This window comes from Camellia sinensis, chromosome 1, assembly GCF_055761805.1.
Source record: "Camellia sinensis isolate YWXY chromosome 1, ASM5576180v1, whole genome shotgun sequence".
Lineage (NCBI taxonomy): Eukaryota > Viridiplantae > Streptophyta > Magnoliopsida > Ericales > Theaceae > Camellia > Camellia sinensis.
In genome coordinates this window covers 248,133,538-248,157,195 of record NC_138961.1, presented here as the reverse complement: position 1 = coordinate 248,157,195, position 23,658 = coordinate 248,133,538, and the positions used below count along the sequence as shown (strand labels likewise).

Sequence of the window (23,658 nt, the reverse complement as noted above, 5' to 3'; positions counted from 1 at the left end):
AGTAGAGCTTCACATGTTTTGCACCAACTCCCATTGCTTCTTCACTGGCATCGAACTTCTGTGGCCACCACTCAATCTTTGGACCAACTCTCATCCCTTCGAGTTCATGCCCAGTACGAAGCAGACAACCTCATTGAAGAATTCGATAACTTCAAGAATAAAGATTCTGCGTACTGGGATGACGTGAATATGGACGAGCTGGAACATGGATTGAAAGAAACATTGTTCGAAATAAAAGGCTGAAGAACTCTTTTATCAAGTGAGAGCACATTAACTTCAGCAGCCAATTCTGGAAGAAATAGAGGACAGAATAAAGAAAGAACAAAAATTCATTGACCATAGTTGGACCAAAGTCCATGATCTTGTTATTTATTCTATTCCTTACTTTTATGAGCTCGAATTTGTACCCAAAAAGGGTCATTCGATGTAATTGCTTTTGCTTTAATACAACTAAGACTTTTCTCTTTGTTTGGCATTGCTTGATTTTGTCTCCGTTTGTCTTTAAAAGCAAATTTAGGATTTCGAACTGAACAATCTTATCCTTCGAATCCGGATCAATTGTTTTAAATGAAACACTAAAAAACCAACATGAACTTTTCCAATTTATGGATTATATTTGACAGTTTTTGCTGATTCTTATTTAGGGGTTGTTTGGGGTGTCCTAAATAAGTGCACTTTTTGTCTTTTTGGACTAAAAAATTGAGGTTGAATATATGGATGTTTGGGCTAACTTTTTGACTTTTTATGGAAAAATGTGTAATAAAAAATTGTAAAAATTGATTTGTAGGGAAAAATTCGAATTGAGAGTTGTGCAGCTGTAATTGTTGACTTTTGGTGAATAGTGTTAACTTTTTAACTTTTTGAGTAACTTTTTGACTTTTTAGCTTTTTTACAAGTTCCCAAACTTGGCCTTAGTTACTGAAACTATTCAATTGGCGACTAAAAAATTAGTCGCCAAAAGTTCATCATAAATTTAACATTATATTTTTAGCGACTTATGTTTAATGTCGCCAAAACTTAACCATTTAGGGCGACCAAACTTTTAGTCACTAATTTTCTTTTTTATTTATCTTATTTCTTTTAGCTACTAAATGGTTTAGTAGCCTAAAATCTAATTTTTGTTTAGCTACTAAAGTTTTAATTGCCAATTAATTTTCTTTCCTTTTTTTGGCTACTAAATCATTAGTCGCCTAAAGTCTTTTGTTTATGGCTACTACATATTTAGTCGCCAAAAGGTTTGTTTCCATTTAATTCTTTTTTTAGCTACTAACTATTTAGTCGCTAAAAATATTTATTCCATATTTGGCTACCAATTGTTTAGTAGCCAAAAACATAATTTTTTGTTTTTTGTTTTTTTTTAAAAAAATTAATTTGTCCACAACCTATATGTATTCCATGCAACCTGTAACATGTATACAAACAAAACAATACATATATATATTATCACTCATTCCACAATCTGCATCTATTTCACTTACAACTATCCAAACAAAAGAATAACTTTTAAATGTCAACATTGCAAACAAAGTATATTCCAACTTAAAATAATAATTTCATACAAACATATTTAAACATATGAGCTACCAGTGACATCTATACACAGCTATATATAAAATCAAAAGACTTCAAAAATTCACTAGAATAAATCAAAAGGCGTTCTGCATGAAGGGATACAACAAAGGCGTTATGTTGGTGTTGAGCAAAACCCAATCAAACGTAATAGATTCCTGTGAATTGCTACACTTATCATCTCAACTTCACGCTGGAATGCTGTGTCTCCACCAGAACTTTCATAGTCATTTAATCGTTTCACAGCCACTTTAGTATTATTTGAAAGCACTCCTTTATAAACCTTTCCAAAACCCCCCTTTCCAAGGACATTTTTCTCATTAAAGTCGTCTGTAACTAGCTGTAATTCTCGCCAAGCAAATCTTCTCAATTGGCCAAATGCAATTCTTTTGTCAACTTCGCCTGAGCATACAAATAAACAGAATCCATCAGTAAATTACCAGAAAACCTAAGTCACAACAAAATCAATACCTCAATTATATATCTACCAAAGATTTAGAGTTAATGAGAAAGCTAGAGGTTAATACACATTGACAAGATAATATATCAAACACTGAAGAACTAACAAAAATATAATGCGCCAACAAAAGGAAATTATGAACTATAAACTATGTTAATAAAATCTCAAAATTCAACTGATAACATTTCTTTGGCATTGTTTCATTAAATCCAATTTTTATATACTAATAAGCATTTTTTGCTTTTCTCAAAAGAATCTAATCTACCTGTAGATATCAAAGATGCTTCACAAATTGATTAGGGAAAAATATTAAACAAACCAAACAAAAAACAAACTATTTTACATTCACTTGTACCTGATTTATACAAAATAAATTTATGATTTTTCAAGCTTTTAAGCAGCCCACGCAAAGAAGGGGCCAGAAAGCACAATGAAGTGGCAATCTTTATAATTAATGTGAGGTACATCACAATGAAGCACGATGACATACAGAACAATGAAGCACAGTGAGTGTTAATCAATTATAATGCAAAACTCAAAGATTTAACAATTAATGTAGAAGCATGGGACAAAACTTCATTAACAGATTGATCAACAATGGTTGAATCACATAAACTTCATTGACATAAACTACTACTTTAATGTAGAAGCCTAGTACTTCACAGATTGAACAATTAATGTGATCAACAACTAATGAATGAAAATAAAATTCCAGAAAATTCCAGATATCGCATAATAATACAACATAATATGAGGTACATAATTTACACAATAGAATTAATTTTGATTTTTTTTTTTTTTTTTTTTTTTGTTGGGCAAAATTCACTTTACTCCCTTGACAAGTATAATTTGCTCCAAGTTCAACTTGGATCGATATCACTCGGCCAATAGCAAAAGATGAAACCAGCCTCTTTCATGCCTAACATAACATAGATATAAACATATCATTGTTAAGGAAATTTCCAAGGAAAAATACACTTGCATAAGAAGCATTGGAAATTAACTCCCTAAAGAAGGTATCTTTCTTGCTGTAAAGTGAGTTAATAATGATGTCCATAAGCCAAGACATCTTAGCCTGAAATTCAAACTTCTCTGCATTACTGCGGAGGGAGCTCTTCAACATCAACTCAGTTTCCATGAACCACATAATTAAAAAACATGATAGAAGATCCAAATCAAGCAAATAAGAAGAGTATATAAAAGAAAATCAAACCATTCCTGCAAGTTGGGTAATTGTCCTATTTAGAAGGTGAACCTATAGAATGCAAGTATGGAAAATGGTTTTACAAAGTTAAACAAAGACTTGTATCTAATCATATCCTCTAATCATATATTTCCCATGTTTTTCCTTCGGGGAAAATGAAATTCACAAAAAAAAAATAAGGACTTAAGTCTAGCATTAAACAAGTCATGCGTTTTGGGAAAACGATCCAAAACGATCCCAAACAATGCAATGAAGCATCCTTACCAAATTTATTTTTCTTCTGTTTTTTGTTTCATTCCATCTTTTGTCAAGGGGAAGCTGCCTGTGAGAGCCACAAGGTGGTTCAGGGGCTGTTTTAAATTTTTGCCCACGAACGCCCTTTTTCCGACTAAGTTTAAGGCGTATTCAGCTCTAAGTCTCAACCTACGGGTCTAAATTACATTCTGTCAATTGTCACAAGTCCTATTTGTCAAGGGAAGCTGTTCGTGAGAGCCACACAGTGGTTCGGGGGCTGTTTTGAATTTTCGCCCTCGGAACGCCCTTTTTTGACTAAGTTTAAGACGTTTTCGGCTCAAACTCCAAGCCTACGGGTCCTAATTACATTCCGTCTGTTGTCATAGGTCGTAATTGTCCTGGGGAAGCTTTCTGTAAGAGCCACACGGTGGCTCGGGGGCTATTTTGAATTTTCGCCCCCAAAATGCCCTTTTCTGACTAAGTTTAAGGCGTATTTGGCTCTAACTCTCAACCTATGGGTCCGAATTACATTTCGTCAGTTGTCACAAGTCCTATTTGTCAAGGAAAATCTTTCCGAGAGAACCACACGGTGGTTCGGGGGCGTGTTGAATTTTCACCCTCGGAACGCCTTTTTTCAACTAAGTTCTAAGGCATATTCAGCTCTAACTCCCAACCTACGGATCCGAATTACATTCCATCAGTTGTCACAAGTCTTATTTGTCAAGGGGAAGCTGTCCGTGAGAGTCACATGGCGGTTCGGGGGCTGTTTTGAATTTTCAACCGCGAAACGCCCTTTTTTGACTAAGTTTAAGGTGTTTTCGGCTCTAACTCCCAACCTACTGGTCTGAATTACATTCCGTCAGTTATCACAAGTCCTATTTGTCAAGGGGAAACTGTATGTGAGATTCACATGGTGGTTCGGGGACTGTTTTGAATTTTTGCCCCCGGAACACCCCTTTTCGACTAAGTATTGCTCTACAATTTTTGGTGGTGTTTGACTGGTGTCTCCATAACATCAAAAAGTAGCATAGAATGTTTGACATGTTCAATGATAATTGAAAGGATAACTTACATCCTCTCTTTTGTGTGTGTGTGTGTGTGTGTGTGTGTGTGTGGGAGGGGGGGGGGGGGGGGGGAGGGAGGGGTCTCTGAATTTTCTGGCCATCACTCCAAATTTTCTGGCCATCACTCCAATTCAAATATGATGTAAGAATATTATTTTTTCCCCCAAATGTTATGAATTCTCATCAGCATTTTTTTGGCCAACTCTCCAAAGCTAACTTTATGATCTGACTTACAATGCCTTTGTGCTAGGATGAAAGATGGTGTGCACGGAGTACTTCTGCATCACAAGCAAGTTCCTTTCCTATTTCCAAACAAGAAGTCCTATATTATTACTTTCAACTAGTTAAGGGTGTGTTTTGATCAAAGATTTAAGTAGGGATTTGTGGAGGGAAAGGAAAAACAAAGGGAAAAGCAATTGAAATACAAGCTAAATTTTGTTCACTTTTCCCTTCCATCTTCTTTCCCCTTCACAAATTCCTCATCAAATCCTTGATCCAAAGACTACCTAAATGATTCTTGCTATTTATTTGATAGCTTCACCACTTGTTATATGAAAATAGATCAAAAGACGTGAGAAAACTTTAACTCAACTGATAAGTAATATTTGTGGGCAACAAAGATGCATGCAACTGTGCCCACCTCAACGTTAACAGGCTTCTCACACTTCTTTTTAATAGGCTTTTCATCATCTGTTGCAGTCCTTTTCCCAAGTAATGCATATAAGTGTGCATCTATGAGTTGCTATACCAAAAGACAACAAAGAAATGTAACTAAAAAGATTATTGAAATACCTCAATAAGCCTCTGAAATTATATCATCTGTTAAAAACTAAGAAAAGCATTTCATATCAAATATATATACTACCATGTGTAAATGTTACCTTGACAATCTTCAGGTCAACCCAAGGCTGCCTCTTCCGTACATGACCAAATAATTCACCAACTAAGAATGCCAACTGGTTTGACAAATCATGAAACTAAAATCCACTCAAGTCATGGGATTATAAATCCATGATTTTTGAGGTCTCATGTGAAAACCAAGAGATTCAAAAAATAAATAAAGAAATAAAACATGAGAGAAATAACTGAAAGAAGATTGTCTTCATCAATTACCCTGAAACATTTTTCTATTCTATGTTAAAGCTTCTATGAATGCCAACTGGTTTATGGTGACTGAGGGCAATTACGAAAGTCACTGGAAATTATGGAAGTGACAAAGGCAATTGTGGCGGGATCCATTAAGAGCCTTAAGACCATATTATCCCAGCTTTTCATACTGCTTTTGATAAACTTCCTTCTGTTTAATGAAAGCAACCATAAGTTGAAGAGGTGGTAGCCGAATTTATTCTAGGTTCTATTTGCTAAGTTTCTGACTGCAGCTTCCTTGCAGGGTTGCAGAAAAGGATAAGGTATATTGGGCTAAAAAGTAATCTTATGCATACAACAAATATAGAGTTCTTCAAACCTCGTTCCAACGCCTTACAATGTTACAAATAAAGTGAAATATACAACCCAAGAACTATTTTGCTACTTGTAGGCCCATTTAGAAGGTATAACTAAGTCAAGTAGCCTTATAGTTCTCCAAAATCCAGTCAAGTAATTCAAACCATCATCGAATATAATAGCAAGCTTCTCCAAATTGAAGAAAAAGAAATTCCAAATCAAGTACAGAGCACAGTGATTAAGAATGAAGACCAAGAAATTCCAATATGCATCTATATTAGTAAGTTTCACATCATCTCTAATTTCACTTATGTTTAATTCTATGCTGAAATTCAAAACAATGCTCCTTCATTAGCATGTCAAAAGCCACACACTACGTACCTCCAATTAGATTAGATTTTCAAACAAATGAGCAAATGAAGCAGCAAAATATAGCAGAAACACCAAAATACAGCAGAAGCATTAAAAAAATAAAAAAATAAAAACCTAAATAATAAACAAGAACAAACGTAGCCATCAAACCCACAATCCTAAGATCAAAACAGAGCAACAAGTAAAGCTTCAACTCCTTTGTCGACTGCTCTTCTTAAACTTTGGTTTATTATTCAACTCTACCTCAACAATTTCCCCAATGGAAAACCTCTTCAATCTCGTCGAAATCAAAGCCCAAATTCAAATTTTATATACATATGTATACAAAAAAGAAAAACCAAAATAACAATCTTTCATCAATGGTGATGGGTGGATCGATTTGGGGTTGGGTATGTACGAAGGTATGCAAATGGAAGAAGAAAACCCTAGAGGTTGAAATTAGGAGAAGAGAGACTGAAAGATAGAGAGAGGACATACTTGGGATAATGCTCCAATGGTGGATTGACGGTGGTGCTCGTGTGCGATGGCCGTGATGCTCCTATACTCGACGATGATGGAGACAAAAGCGAGAGAGCACTACAAAAAATTCACTTTTAGCAGCGGCCCAAAATGCCGCTAAAGCCAAGAAAAAGCGTCGCTAAAAACTAGAAAATCTTTACCCGCGGTTGCAATAGCGACGGCCAAACCGCCGCAAAAGCCCCGTCGGCATATCCTTATAGTGACGTTTTCCTCAAACGCTGGTATAATTATTTTTATCGCGACGGCCGATGTAGTGATAGTTATAAATGTCGCTATATCTTAAATTTACCCATTACTTGCTAACTTTATAGTGATGGGTCGACCGCTGCTATATCCTTCACTTTTGCGACATTTTGTGAACCACCACTATATCTTGACTCTATTCCATCAGTTTTACACTGTCGCTATAACCATAAAATTCTTTTTGAATTTTATTTGCAGCGGCAGTTATTAACCACGGTTATATGCTATGTTTACTATTCAATTACCAATAATATATAGCTTGAAATTTTCAATGATTTACTAACCATTAATGGTTGTCTCTCACTTATCCCTGCTCACATTATATATCCATAAAAATATTATTTTATTCTAATGGCTCAATACTCAATAATTGTAAAAGGTAAAAGAGTCAGCATTTTTATAATCCCAAAATATCCAAAACACCTTAATTAAAAGGTTCATTACATAAGCCTGTAATACAAAAAAGATCCAATATTTCTAACAAACTAATAGCCCACACCATAATCTAAAAGGTATATATAAACTTGTCACAGGACAATAGTACTCAAAAGTATTACTCATGACGCCATTTTATAAAGACCTCCATAAAAAATGTTCAAATCGAGAAATGACGTCCATTGATTGATGCTTTCATGTTGTCTTATTTCCTACAATAAAAATGATTGAATGAGCATAAGTATCATTTTTAATTTCAAAATCTATAAAGAAAATTTAGACTACAAATAATTCTCGACAAGTCTTATCTTTTTGGTAAGTATGTGGTTTACATATCAAAAAATATCACCATACTCAAGTTGAAGATCATATTTGCATATTAAGATAGATCAGCCATTTAGAGAGAAAACAACAACAAATGGAGAGAAAAAATACAGTAATGCAGAAGTGTAAGGTGGATAAAGATTTAAGAAACAAATTGTTCTCAATTTGTGCAGTCAGTTCTTCTTGTTGTTCTTTAAGCACTGCAAGTTGATTTCTAAGATTAGATATGGGTGAAGACATGTAAAGGGCTTAGAACATGTAAACAAGCAACTAACAATTATTAATGTCTAGGAAATTATATCTAAATATGTGCCCACCTCGCCTCTGCTATTACTACTAAGTATAGAACTCTGATGAAGAACACCTTCCACAAGGCCTTTTAAGTTTGGATGTTGCTTTCAGCTTCTGTTTTCCCAAGTGGTCTCTTGCCTATAGGCAATCACTAATAGCCTCATTGCCTCACCCTACTCCCAATCTCTCATAGTCAGTGTATCACTCAAGAAGAGGATTATATTATGAAAGAACAACGATTTTGAAAATGGACTTTTATTCATATACCATAAACATAAACATTACAATTGAAAGACTCTTACAAACAAGTGTTCTTTTTTTTTTAGATGAAAAGAAGTTATTACTCATGCTATCTATAATACTCTCTATTTTTTCTATGTGCCCTTGAATATAAGACTCTCTTTCCTTACATATCCTGAGGGCAGACTCCAAAGCTAGGATGTTAAAACATATCTAAATAAAAGATAAGATGCCAACAGGTTGACATTTAGACTGAATCAGCCAATAAAGCCAAACATTAGTAACAATCACTAAATCAAGCAACCAATAGCAACATCCAAGGGTCTATTTTTTAATTGTATATTACAGTTTGATCCATTGTTGATATTCAAATTTGTTTGATTGCCCAATTCTCTATTTCACTGGTTTGTTTGGTATTTTTACGGATACCAGTAAAGGAAGCAAAGTAGAAAGTCAACCTATCAAATCCCAATTTTGTCCAACCCAACTAACAATTTATTGGTAGAGAAGTCATTAACATTGGTTCTAAATTTGTGTCAATGTATGTGTATTGTAAGGATGACTTACCCCGATTAAAAGGTTGCATTTCATGACTCCCAAAAGAGGATCTCTGATGTATTTGTGGAGAAGCCTGGTTCGAAATGCCACTAGATCCATCTGTCGCCTAATTTATACAATAAAGTTTACATGAGTATGCATAAATTTAGAAAAGGATGACATATGATAAATACATCATTTAGATAAATATGTTTACTTGTAGTTATACCTGCAAACCACTAGAACATTGTCTCTGTCTCATCAAAAATGCTACTTGCTCTTTTGAAGAGTTTATTACAGCATCTTGAGCTTGCAACTGAATACCTTGAGTTTGCAACTGATCACCTTGAGTTTTTACTTGTTCCTTCAAGATTATATAAGCGATAGGAAAACCTCATATACACCTCACAAGATTATTTTCTGTCTACCTCAGTAACTCTATATATCAGAGGGTTTCTGATTTGAGGGTCTTTGAGGGTTGAGGCGTTATTTACACAAAACAGAGGCTCCTAAAAACTTGCACATGAGAACCAACCACTTATTATTGCCCAAACAAAAGCCCTTATGGACTGTCAAAAGTATTTAAAATTTGAATGCGTGAATAGAAATATGTCCTTTCATTTATCCTGTTTTCAAAAACTCAATGTCACAAATACCAACATATGTTCTCCTCTTTGAAAGCTGATGCACTTATCGCAACTGATTTGGCTAATTTAGGTTGTGTTTATGTTAACATAGGTATTCATTCACATGATCTATTTGTTTTGTTCCCCTTCATAACTTGGTTCTGTTTCATACTAAATAATTTTTTTTCAAATCAGATGATTGTTGGTCGGCTCAAGAACGAAATTCAGAGGTCAATTTAAATCCTACTACATTTATGCCATGTTTTCCATCTAGTTTAATTGGTAAAGTCTGTTGGTGGTGGTGCTAGAGACTTGGGATTGGAATTGTCAGTCCCACTTTTATAGCTATCCTCTCATTGTGTCCATCACCATTGGACTAAAAAAAGAACTGAACAATATACCTTCCGGTCCATTAGGAAAATATTGTTTCTTTCTTTAAAACATAGTAATGTTTACTTTGGATCTAAAGGCCAGTTTTGATATAAATATATTGGTTGTTAAGCTCAGAAATAGTAGAAACTGAACTTTAAAGCCAGGTATGCAATAAAATTTTTTTCATTGTAAATTGGTCTTGCAGGGTCAACTAGTCCCCGAATCAGAAAGTTTTCCATTGGGAATTAAATCTGTGGTTGACTATGTACATGATAAAGGCCTCAAGCTTGGAATTTATTCTGATGCTGGGTAAAATTAATTTCCTAATATTGTGTCGGAGGATTATAAATTAGATCACAATTAAATTATTATCTTGTTTTTATTTCTCAAGTGTTCTATACTGCTGTCACAATCTGATTTCTCTCTTCTGACTTATTCAACTTAATTTCTAGGATGTCTACATGTCAAGTTCGACCTGGATCAATTTACCATGAAAATGATGATGCAGAGCTTTTTGCCTCTTAGGTTAGTTTGTGACATATCTTATCAAATATAAGAAGAAGAAAAAGTTGTTTTCCTTAGCCCCTGTGGATTAAGGATGCCCCTATAATTAAATATCGTGGGTTTGGAATGGTCAAGGGTTTGGAAATTGGATTGAGGGTTTGAGCATAGATAGTGGTCAGAATGATTGAGCTTTGATGCCGTTTTGAATTGGAAATTTAAGGAGAAAAGTTACTGGATTTTCTGGGCTGTAGGGTAAATCTAGAATTTTCTGGACAACAGAGAAGTCTTAAGAGTTAGAATATAAAGGTTAGGGTTTGGATCAAGGTCTAAGGGTTTTAAGGACTCAATTAAGGTGATAGAAAAGATAGATGTGGTTGTTATTTATGCAGAGGCTTTCTGGAATTTAAACATATAAGAAGAACCTTTGAATCTCATTGAGATTTTCTAGGAATCTCATCTAGAAGGATTCAATGAAGTCTCACCACCACTAAAAATGTAAGAGAAATTTCATTATCTAAACTTGTATTGTTGTCTCTGCAAGCTAACTTTACATAGAAGTATAAGACTATCTTGCTAGACTAAGGCCTCGTTTGGGAACCCTCCATTTTAGCCAAAAAGCCAAAAAGTTACTAGAATTTCCAGAAATTCCAACAAGCATTTCAAAGACAAAGTAGAACTTGAAGGTATTCCAAATAAGGGAAGGGCGCAATAATTCTCATAAACAACCACCTAAATAGTTCATTCTCTAAATTAAAAAGAAAGTTACCAAATTACCTCCAAATCTGAAAATAATAATAATAATAATAATAATAATAATAATAATAATAATAATAATAGATAAAAAAAATACCCATATAAATGTTTCTTTAAATTATCAGGAATTCATGAATTTAGATGAAAATTCTGCCAGTTTACCACATTATGTATCCATGAGCTTCATTAATTGATATTTTATGATGTGTTATTAAGGGTGTGGATTTTTTGAAGTATGACAACTGTTACAATCTAGGAATCAAACCACAGGTGCAGACATACATGACTATACTCACCTCTCTTAGACGGGTGCGGACTTCTTTCTTCTCAAGATATGATATACCTATATTCACAAACTAAAAGTTAAAACCAGAGAGAGCATAAAATAAGAACATCAAGATGTAGACAAAGATATTACCTATAGGTAAACCAGGTGCTATATTAAGTGCTAAGTTTAGGCATAGGTGATACATAGCAAGCCATATAATTTACCACTGGAGTAGAATTTTTGGAACTACAAGGCAAAATATAGCAATAGCAAGCCATATATAGCTCACCATTGGACCCCCATGGCAACTAGCTTTGACATTCTTTAGAGAACTGTCCCCTAGCGGCAGCAAACAGTAGGTGGGATAGACAGTGACTTCAACCAAGAGATTGAAAGTACTTTTTCTTTGTTATCCCTATTCTTTTTTAATCCAAGAAGAAGAGATTTTTTTTTTTTTGATAAATTAATCCAAGAAGAAGAGATTATTGAAGCACAGTTGGACCATTGAAATCATTGTATTTCGATCAAGCTACCAACCCATTTTCTGCAACCATATATTTGCCTGCAAATTTATGGGCTATGGATACAAAGGCTTGTTAGGAGACACACCCTTAAACCTACAATTAGTTAGCCAGAACATGGCGAAAGAAAATGTACTCGCAAACTGAGCTATCAGGAGATCTAAATAAATTAAGCACCAAAATTAGTTAGCCAGAACATGGTGAAAGAAAATGTACTCGCAAACTGAGCTATCAGGAGATCTAAATAAATTAAGCACCAAAAAGGTAAAGGAATTTAAAAATCAGAATGAAATGATGACAAAAAAGATGCATAATAGGAAGGCCAACCAAGACTTTCACAAAGAAGTTGTTGACGTGAAATTAGAGGGGCTGAAGATGAGAGAGAGGAGTGTGGGACTGCTCACATGGTCTTAGTCACGTCATTGGGGGTGCAAAATTAGGGGATGTAGTGGGATTGTCAATTTAAAGTGTTGTTTAATGTGTTGTCAAAACACCACATTGCAATTAAGAGAACTGGATACCTAGCACATAGCTATCCACTACAGCAAACTAAAAATTCAAATCTTTCATAAAAGAATCAAGCTTGAAATATAATTTACCGATAACAATGACAAAGGAACAAATAATTCTATCTTTAGCATGACTCCAAATTGAAGTGCCAAACAGAGAAACCCAAAAAAGATGAATAGAAAAGGATCAAACTTACATAACGGTGGAACATCTCAACAGCCTTCTCAGCTTCTTCGACAGTACTCATTGTTACGAATCCAAAACCTCGACTCTGATCCGTTTCCCTATTGTAAATTACCTACAATCAAAACCACCTAATGATCATCATAATCACATCCCTCAAAATTCCCAATTTCCAATAATCACACACAGAGAAACACAGAGATTATTATACCTCAGCAATCTCAACAATACCAGCCTGATCAAAAAGCTGAGCCAATTTCTCACTATCAATGTCATAAGGCAAATTCCCAACAAAAATCTTAGCCTCTTCAGATGGCTCAGGATAGGACTCTTCTTCACTCTCCTCCAAAACCCCACCATCTCTGATTCCCTCTCCTCTATCTTCTCCACCCTCACCTTCCCAAGAAGTAGCAGTGGCCTCCGTTTCCGCCAAAGTCTCTTCTCCCCACTTGAACCCATCAATTGGGTTCTGTTCTTCGCCCTCTTGTTGGGCCCAATCTGAGGTCTGCGCAACGAACGAGACCACACCCGATGATGATGATGATGTAATCTTGGGTCTGAGAGAGACCCATGAAGATGAAGGGAATGAAGCAGAAAGAGATGATAATGAGCATGAGAGATGGGTGAGTTTGATTGTTTTTTAGGGGATTGAGAGTAATGGGTGTTGGGTTTTGGAAGTGAATAGTGCTGGAACAGAGGTTATTATACAACACTCGGCCATTGACAATGGTTTGATAGCACCACAAGTCATTTCTACAGAGGGTTAGAGAGAGAGAGAGAGAGAGAGAGAGAGAGAGGGAGAAGATAAGGGGGAGGGAGGGTCACAGTCTGGTCTCAGTTTGGACTGCAGGGATAAGATATTCTAGGTTTGGAGAGGGATGATCTCCTACCCCCAATTTTTTGTTTTTTTTTCAAAAAGACCCGTAATTTATGAGTAATACTTTGAAGGCCCATGAAATATTAATTCTTCTCATTACAAGCCCTCAATTTTCTTTTCATTCCCTCTCCCTAACACTTCAGTTATGAGAATAATCTACTGTGAAAACATGTACAGGGGTTTGAAATGAGTTTTGCATTCCCATAACTTAGAATGTGCTTCTCATCATATCATTGAGTCATTCTTGAAGCCTGCACGATCTATCGTTAAAACTACTTAACTATTGGTCATTTTGACGATTAATTTATTAATTTTTTGAAATGTCATATTAATCATGTACTCCTTAAATAAAAAAGGACAGTATGTTTATATAGCTAGAACTATGGAAATAACAATGAACAAATGACAAAATACATTGATTGGCACACGAAAACTTTGTGTTCCTCAATCCATGGACTCGTTTTTACATTCAATCATGAAGATTGCATTCCTGGTCATGACTGCTTTTTGTTAAGCTTATAATTGTCTGCTTTTGAACTATTAGCAGAGGTTGGATGATGGTTAATGCCAAAATCTCTCCCACAATGAAGAAACATTCAAGTATTTAAGAGTACTATTATACATTAAACGAAATTTTACACGACTTTTTTTTAACACTAAACACAAAAGATATTTGAGCACACACATTAATAAATACACATGACACATGACTTTGTATTCAGCGATGAGCAATCTGATATGTGTTCTCAGAAATAAAAGGGATTCATTCGTGTATGGGTTTGAAGTTCTTGTAAGCTATCACTGCATAGAAAGGGTCTGACCCAGAGGACAATCCCAACAATCTCATGATCCAACCGAAAGGCGATCTGTCCTCTTGAGCACCACCGGTGGCTGGCAATTCCCGAACAATTTCTGGCTTTGTAAATCCTTCAATGCACTGGAAGTACTGCATGACCAGTTGTACCCGACTATACGCAGTCCCCTCTCTCCATGCACCGATGGCTTTTTCATAGAACATTCGGTTACTGAAGGTAACTATGAACACTCCACCTGGCCTCAGCACCCGAAACACCTATGCAAACACCTGCAAAATATTTAACTTTAGTCTACATTACATCTAATAGTTAGTCTTGAAATTCAGTTCCAAAACTTGCACTCAACTCAGCTAGGCCTTACTCCTGCAGTGAATTACTCGTATTCAAATTAATTGTAAAGTAGATTTTATATTGAACCAAATATGTACATGGAAATCGTAAATACAAATATTTTGCTTTACAATGAACCTGACACTCTGAATTTAAAAGATCCAAACCACCCAAATCTTTCCCAAGTTTCAGTTCTATTGTAGGCATTTGTTAATCTTACAAAGTTGTCTCTCTTACATTTATCATTCTGACAGAGAAGAAAATTGTCGAGGGTAGCAATTTCAGAGAATGATGAACTTCAATTTCCCCTTGAATTACTAAAGCCACATCACATATCAATTTTGGTGAATTAACAGTTGAACTTTACACATACACATAAATTAGTTACATAGCATAGCATTCTATGTCCAGTTCTATGATCAGATTCTGTGTTCCTATCATTAATCGTGATTCGTGAATTACCTTTTCTGGCTGCTGAAGATACTGCACGCTAACAGTGCATAACAAAGCATCCAAACAGCCGCTCTCCAATTCAAGTTTTTTATCACAATTAAGATCCTTGACGAAAAAATAATCAAGCCTTGGGTTCTTGGCAAGCTTTTGTGCATTGAGCCCATGTCCCACCACTCTTTTGTACTCAACTTCTTTGGGTAGATGGCTAACCCATGAGCTAGCAAGGTCAAGAATCTCTGAGCCAGGGCTCAACCTTTCTCTGTAAAGTTCAGTCAATGTGGCAATAAAGTTGTCGTCGACATGGGTGACAAAGCGAGGGAAGGCATAGAAATCTCGGTCAGGGTAGGTGTTGAGTTTGGTTCTGCCCTCTGGGCTGAGAACTAGGCGTTTGATTTTGCCTGCTGAGGAGGGTTGTGTTGTTTGGTTGTTTTCATGGAGGGTGTTTGATGTGATGGTTCTTGAATGGAGAGTTCTGGATTTGGGTAGGAGAGAGAAGCGGGGATTTCTGGGTTGGTTTGGTGTTGATGGGTGACACTGCCATGGCTTGAGGTAATTTGGATGAAGGGTGAGCATGGAGTCTTTTGATAATTGATGAAGTTTTTCAATATGTGAAGGTGAGAGATAAGTGGCCTACAACCATCTGGATTGTTAACGCAATTTTTAGAATAGGGTGTAAATCGCTGAAATGAGGTGAGAGTAGGAGAGCTTGGGTTCGGTCAGATTATAGTTTGGGCTGAGAAATTCTTATTTGCATCCGACTACTTTTGGTTTCGAAATTCGTGAACGGATTAGGTGAATTGAATTGGCTGATTTAATAAATTTTAATTTTACAAAAATAATTCTTATATTTTTACTAAAAGGTGAAAAATATCCCTTTCAGATTTTAATATTTAATTTATTGAACAGATAAATAATACATACATGTATCAATATTTAAAAAAAATTATAATTCCACACAGTCAATTCGAATTTGACAAATTGAAACTTTTAAATGTGCCAACTGATCGAAGCACAATTTTTTTTAAAAAAATTACTAGACCTATATCCATTCGTCACCCATTACATCGAAGCTGCTTATTTGACGTCAGGGTAGATTAGGTTAGACGTATTAAATGGTCAGATAGATGTTTCTCAAGTCATAATTTATTTACGAAGTGACATTTTATAAGTGGTCTACGTCAAAAATAGTGTGTATTATTTATTTTTTATTATTATTATTATTATTATTTTATTTTTTTTGTGGAGAATATGAAAAATATTTATATTAAAATCAACAATATACAAAATAAGATCTCAAAGGGCATACAAACCATACAATAAAATGAAAAAAATAACAAATCCGTTAAAAAAGACCAACTACGATGTGATCTGGAAAGCAAGATCTACATCAAATCAAGTAAGATTTGCTTGAAAACCCGATGTCTCCATCAACGTCGTCCCTATCGCTGTTGCCCAACTTTGCACCACCACCGCCATACTTCGAACACTGTCAGAAGGTAGAATTGAGAAGAAGGTACACCCACAATGGTATGAGAGAAGGTTTAAGAGATGAGGGAACCATTGTAGGGTTAGAAAATTTAAAAATTTATGTCAAAATAGAGTAAAAAAAACTTTCAAACTCCCATTTTATATATAAAAAATCTAAATCTACACTCTAAAACTATAAATCTATATTTTAAGAATGTAAATCTATACTTTAAAAATATAAAAAGAATCATCAAAATATCGCCACACAACCACCAAAACATCGCTGAAAATCTCCCTAGAGAAAAGCTCTGCTCTCTCCCTCTCTGAAACTTCTATTTATCATTATTTTATTTTTTTTGGTTGCGCTTTGAGATCTATAGTTTCTTCTCTTTTTATTTAGGGAGATTTGGTCATAAACCCCTCTTAGCTTCATTTTCTTGTTAAAAGGACAGAAAAAAAATTAGTATTTTCAAAACCCCCTTATAATTATAAAATTCTATATAAATGACAAAATTTGTTATTTGAATATTTTATTTGACCATTATACCATTTCTTCATCATTTATTAGTGTCACTCATTCTCATCGTCGGCCAGCAACTACCATTTTTACTGTTAAACCACCACCATCTCAGATTTGATACCTACGAACTCATATTTGAGATCATTAACTTCAGATCGGAGATTAAAAAACCTTAGATTTGATAGAAAAATGAGAAATTGAAATATTGCAATGAAAAATTAAGAGTTTTTCGTTTGTTTGTTCATAGATCTAAAAGTAAAATTTGACTCTGATTCGTTCATTTAATATGTACTCTATTTCGTAACAGTAAAATTTTACTTTGGTTAATATCATACTAATCTGCTTGATAACAGTAAAATTTTACTCTGACTGTGAAACAAGCTACGATGATGGCTTTACAGAAGAGTTTTGGGTCATGAACCAGAGTAAAATTTTACTGTTGAAAGAACAAAGCATCATGAGAAGAAGAAAGAAAGATAGAGAGACAGAGTTCGAAAACAGAGGATCAAGAGAATAAGAAGAAGAAGAAGAAGAAGAAGAGAGAGAGCACGAACCATCAAAATCACAGAGAGAGAGAAAATAAAGGATCTCAGATTTGAGATTTGCGAACCATCGCAAATCGTCATTTTCCAATGACGACAATTGTGAATGATCTCAGATCTGAAGTTGTGAATGCAACAAATGATGGTGGTGATGAAAACGGTAGAGAAAGAGTTCCATGGTGAGCGGCGGTGGTGCTGATAGAGAGTAGCGATGGCACCGATGAAGAGAATAGTGATAAATGCAAGACAGAGAGAAGAGAGATTGAAATGAGAGAAAGTGATTACAAGTTAATACACACACATATATATATATGAGGGTATTATAGTAAAATAAATAAGTTTTAAATTACTAGAGGGTTTTGAAAAAATTTATATAATTATTGTCCTTTTGAAGGACAAGTTAGACACTGAAGGGTCTATCACCAAATCTCCCTTTTATTTAATTATATTTATTATATATTGTGATATCTCAGTTTTTTTTATCAGGATTGCAGTAGTGTACCAAAATCACAAATCCTTTTCTGGCTCTCAGGCCGAATTAAAGCACAGACCGATCCATTGCTTAGGCCCACTATGATTGAAATGCTTACATTACATCGGTCAATTGGGCCAAGTCGGGTATGACAAACCCATTTTTTTAGATAAATTACATTTACACCCCTGATATTTGGGTTTAATACATATTATCTCCTAACGTTTGAGAAATTACACTAATCTCTTGTCATTGTAATTATTTAGATGGAATGAAAACATTGAACTCATTCACTCTCTCTTTTCTTGTTTTACTTTACTTTCTCTGGATTTTTTTTTTCCTTTCCTTTACTTTACTTTACTTTACTTTTTTTTTTAAATGTGATTTCCTTTATTTTTCTATTAGTAGTTATTACTTTTTATATATACAGAGAGTTTGTAAAAGAAGACTATTAATCATAGAAGTGAAAAATGTAATTTTTTAAATATCAAAAGATAAAATATAATTGAATCAAATCTCAAAAAATGTTAGTGCAATTTACCTTTTTTTTTTCATCTTAAAACCCCCGGCAAAGAGTGAACTTATTTTGCACAATTGGCTTTGAAAATGTTGACTAATCAACAGCATGACTAGGGGCTTTAACTTCTGTGATTGATTTTGCACATTAAATACTAAGAAAAAATTATTATTAAGTGTAAATGCAGAAAAATAATTATACATCAATGATAAATTTTATATTAACGGAATATGTGTCCAATAAGGTCTATAGTATTAGAAAAAAAAAAAAATCAAAAAAGTATTAAGAATTTTATATCAACGGTGTAAATTTGAACTTACTATTGTGGGGCCATATATTGACTAAATCTTGGCCATAAATATTAAATTTTAGGAGGTTAGATTCTCTTCAGTCTAAAATCTAAACCGTACTATTCATTATGTCTCGTACTTCATATATTTTATTTCTAAAAAAAAAAATAGATCGATCCGATAACTGTCACTTGTTCAATTTGTTACTTTTGTCATAAAAAAAAAAGAGTATGATTTGGCTTGTTTGGTTCTAATTTTAAGAAAAGAGTTTTCAGAAAATTCTAATTTTTTATTTTTCGTATTTTAATGTTTTCAATGAATTTTTTTAATATTTTAAATAATTTTTTTAATATTTTAAATAATTTTTTTAATTTTTAGACACACTTAACATAAATACACTTAAAAGTATAACATTTATGAAAAAAAATCTTTAAAAAATACACTAAATACCCAAAAACATATTTAAAAAAAATACTAAAATTCAATACGTTTTTTGTATTTTTGTATATTTATTAAATTTTTAAAATATTTTTTCATAAATATTTTACTATTGAGAAACATCTAAGTAAGGTGCGTCTAAAAAAAGTAAAAAAATTATTTAAAATTTAAAAAATATTCACTAAAAACAAAAAACTCAAATTTCAAAAAACAGAATTCAAAAAACTAAAATCCAACACACTAATTAGTTTTTAAAAACACAATTGTCATCCATTTTTTTAATAAAAAACACGATAAATTAAACAAATTACTATTATCAATCAACTTAAATTTTTTTTTTGTGAATGAAATATATAAAGTGCCTAATAAAATAAATAATTTAAATTATTGAAATGGGACACGTGATGAGCCTCACGGCCCAGATAGCCCTCTTCAGTCTAAAAACATAGTCAATATATTTTTTGAGTTTATAAGATACTAAGGCCAAGTTTGACAACTCTAATATAATCCATCTTTTGATCTTTTTTTTATTACATCACTTTTCTATTTTTTTGCACATCTTTTCGTAAAAAGATAAAAAGTACACTTATTTAGATCATCCCAAACAACCCCTAAGATTTTTTTTTTTTTTTCTTTCTTTATTTCTTTCTTTTCCTTAACCAGAAGAAGACACATCAGGTTTAATTAACAAATAGAATTGTATGTATAACTCAACAACAACATAGAACATACAACAAAAACAAAGAATGATGATTTTTTTTTTTTTTTACAAGAAAATCCTTCCACTCTCCCTCAGGTTCAAGGTAGCGCCCCTTGAGGAGATCACCAGGGTGTCCTGTTGTCCGTTCCGAGTAAGAGACTATAACCTGGAAGCTTGTCCCGACCTCCCAAGACAAGCTCCGCTTAAGTCAGGACTCGCACAGCGGGGGAGAATTAAACCCACACCAAGTAACTGATAAGACATCCTTGAAGTCAACCTCCTAACCAACTGTGCTACACCCAAGAGATTGGCCCAAAGTAGAGTTGAACGCAGGACCTAGAGGCTTAAACCCCATGCACAAATGGCTTTATAAACAAACATCCACTGATATGATATATGATAATGATGATTTCAAAAGAATGTCTGATATGATTGCAACCCCGACAGACAATGATTAATCTAGGGGCTACTTCTAAAAATTTTAAAAACATCATATATTATATTAAAAAATTTAAAATTATAAAAATTCGTATTTCAAATTTTTTTTTTAGATAATTTTAAAATTATATAGAGTAGTCTTCAAAATTATAATCCTGAATCCATCCCCCTGCCAACGGACACTTGCGAAACCCCTCGTTAATTATATATGTAGAGAAAGAATAAACAAGTGTTGATTGTATTTAATCAATAATTTAAATTTTATCCACTTATTAACTCACTAAATAATGAGTTTGATTTATAAGAAGTTCGACAAAATTTAAATTATTAATTTATAAAATAAATATCGTCATGAAAAGCATCAAGTGTTCGTCATGAAAAGCATCAAGTGTTCATCAAATTTTAAAGAAGTTAGTCCTATTCAAAATTAAAAGCCATTATTGTTCATAACATTTCTAAGTCAAACTCATCCACCACTCTAGTTCAAAAAAAAGAACTCATCCACCACTGATTCTATTTTGCCTAACTTTTTTCCTTCAAAATTTTTGTTTTCTATGCAGCCACTTTTAAGAACTTCAAAAACTGTTTGACCAATTAGTTTCTTCAAATTGTTTTTAAGATTTTTTTTTAAATAACCCACTTTTAAAAAATTCCAAAAAAGTAATTTTTAAAATTTTTGAAAATTATTTTCATATAAAATAAAAATATATAGATATTTTCTAACCTTACATTGACCAAAATAAGAAAAAAGAAACATTAAACTTAACCCAAAAGATAACAAAAAAAAAGAAATATTAAGCCTGCACTAAATTATAGGATGAAGCCATATATGAAATCAATCTAATACCATGTGAAGAGATTGATTCATGTGTTAATAGAACTCCATATAAATTTTATAGAAAAAAAATTTTCCAAAAAAAAAGAGTTAAAAAAAAAAATTAATTATAACAACACTCCCTTAATTATAACGTATATGCTTATCCCATTATTTATAAAACCATATAAGTTGCAAAAACATAAAACGGAATAGATTAATTTTTATAATTAAAAAAATTAAAATGTACAAATTTTACAGATGATGGAATAAACTCATTTTGAGAAATTCTTAGTGTAATTGAATAATTAAATGAAAGCACAAAAATTTAAGGAAAATGCCTCGTAGCTCGACTTTTAGAGGCTCGAAACGGCTCGAAATGGAAAAAGATGGAGAGAAGAGACGAAATAGAGGAGAAAGAGGGAGAGAAGAGAGGAGGAAGGGAAGAAGCAGAGGAGAAGCAGAGCCTCGCCACCGCCACCGCCACCGCCGCCGCCGATCATCGCAGCAGACCGTCGCCTCGCCCAGCCCCGCCGACGTCGTAGCACCACCGTCGTCTGCCAGCCCCGGTCGTCTGCCCAGCCTCCCCTCCTCCTCCAACCGATTTTTATGGCCCCCTCCCCTCCTCCTCCTCCTCCTCCTCCCTCTCCCTTCTCTTCTTCTCCCTTCTTCTTCTTCTTCTTCTTCGTTCTGCAACAAAACCAGGGAAGAAAGAAAAAAAAAAAAAAAAAAACTCGACACCAAAACGAAGTCGTTTTGGTGTCGAGCCAAATTTCGAGCCGTGTTATTCGAGCTACCAATCGGAACCCAAAATTTAAAATTGTATGTCTATGGACTCTTTTTGAGAAGCCATGACTGCAGTGGTGAGAATTGAATTGATATGGAGTCAGCTGGCTAGCTTAGTGGATCTTCCGGATGCCAACCATTTTTATCTCTCTAATAATTGTGGGTCCCAAACTCCATTGCACGTGCACCATGTATATACACACTCATTAACAAAACACAAGAGTAAAAGGGTAAATTATCTGTAAGGTTTTTGACAAATATAAAAAGGGCCGTGATTCATACCTTTAGTGGGGGTCGACTCCCAATGTCGTGGCAGCCCCTTATTCGTTGAAAAAAAAAAAAATTGTTTTTTTTTTGGCCCAATCAGTGGGCTACACGCACGACCCCCAGCACCCCCAGCTGGGGTCTTAGGCATTTTCGTTTTTTTTTTTTTTTTTGGGTACATTTCATCTATCAAAGTTGGGAAATTCTATTTTCACATATTACTTTCTCTCTTTTCACATCTTTTCTCAATACACACACTAAGTAAATTTAAATTATAAACTTTCACCCAATACACATTCTATCATACTGTGGGGATGTATTTTCTGAATACCAACACGTGGCATGGTGACGCCGACGTGTCAGCCGAGGTGCCACGTGTCTTGGTAGTTATGCCGAGGTTATCTTTGGCGAGGCCGAGGTGATCTCCGAAGATATCGGAATCCGAGATAGGCGGATAGATGGATACGGGGTAAGAGTCCTAGATAAAAGAGAAGACTTTGCTAAGATAAGGATAAAGCTCGTAGGGAGTTTATCTTTATCTTTTGAAGAGTCCAAAATTAACATTGAATTGGAGTCCATAGAAATCAGACTTCTAGTGGGACTTGGATTGAGTAAACTATAAAAGAGAGGCACCCCCGCGGGTCTAAGGTACACAGTTTTATACTTAAGCTTGTGAGTTTAGCACTTGATTATCTTTGAGAGATATACTGACTTGATCGTCGGAGTGCCCCCGGGTGGAAGAGCCACCGCCGGAGCCTTTTCTTTCTGTTACAGGTTTGCTGAAGCCATCTATTCTGCCGGTGCTCTCCAGCTGATTACTAGGCGGGCAGTGTGGTCAGAAAATTACCCACACAATTTGGCACCGTCTGTGGGAATCTTAGAAGAATAGATGGCCAGTGACGGACAGAGGGAAAACATTGGGGGCGACAGACCAATTGATCTTGACGTTAAAGGAGACAACCACAGTACAGAAAATCATGACCAGGGTCACAGAGAGAAAGACGTCGGCCAGGAGGGCGGTACTTCGAAGCGAACAGACCAAAGCAAGTATTATAACGAAGATAACCTTCAGGTATGGAGGGATAGGTGCTTACGGAGAGATGAGGAAGTAAAAGACTTGGCAAACAAGTTGGCAAACCTACAGTCAGTGGTCAACTTCATGATGCAAAACAATGTTATGCAGCCACCATACCCACTGCAAGATACGCCGATGCCAGCAATTAACACCCAGAAGGGAGGAAGGAAAGCAATCCCCGAAGCCCC

General features: G+C 34.5%; 1 protein-coding gene and 1 non-coding gene across 28 annotated transcripts; both read right to left on the bottom strand.

Annotated features, from left to right (window-relative positions):
* Nucleotides 1-1,481: 1,481 nt before the first annotated feature.
* On the bottom strand, nt 1,482-13,504 carry LOC145789179 (putative LRR receptor-like serine/threonine-protein kinase At5g10290). 27 transcript variants are annotated; one of them, XM_082901006.1, is made up of 9 exons: nt 12,884-13,501; nt 12,686-12,787; nt 11,487-11,533; nt 9,165-9,444; nt 8,966-9,062; nt 6,824-6,922; nt 5,124-5,273; nt 4,766-4,833; nt 1,482-1,971 (listed from the first exon to the last, which is right to left on the bottom strand). In XM_082901006.1, exons 5-9 carry the CDS (start codon nt 9,053-9,055, stop codon nt 1,962-1,964), a joined length of 417 nt encoding a protein of 138 aa, XP_082757132.1. In that variant the 5' UTR covers nt 9,056-9,062; nt 9,165-9,444; nt 11,487-11,533; nt 12,686-12,787; nt 12,884-13,501; the 3' UTR covers nt 1,482-1,961. The 27 variants fall into 27 exon arrangements, 17 of the variants coding, with proteins under 17 accessions (XP_082757132.1, XP_082757164.1, XP_082757136.1 ...); XM_082901038.1 differs by having other exon boundaries at nt 5,172-5,273; XM_082901010.1 differs by having other exon boundaries at nt 9,165-9,299.
* Nucleotides 13,505-14,009: 505 nt separating this feature from the next.
* Nucleotides 14,010-15,863, bottom strand: LOC114323093 (uncharacterized). The gene is made up of 2 exons (XR_014329898.1): nt 15,157-15,863; nt 14,010-14,633 (listed from the first exon to the last, which is right to left on the bottom strand). It is a non-coding gene; the product is annotated as an uncharacterized LOC114323093 (transcript).
* Between the last annotated feature and the right edge of the window lie 7,795 nt (nt 15,864-23,658).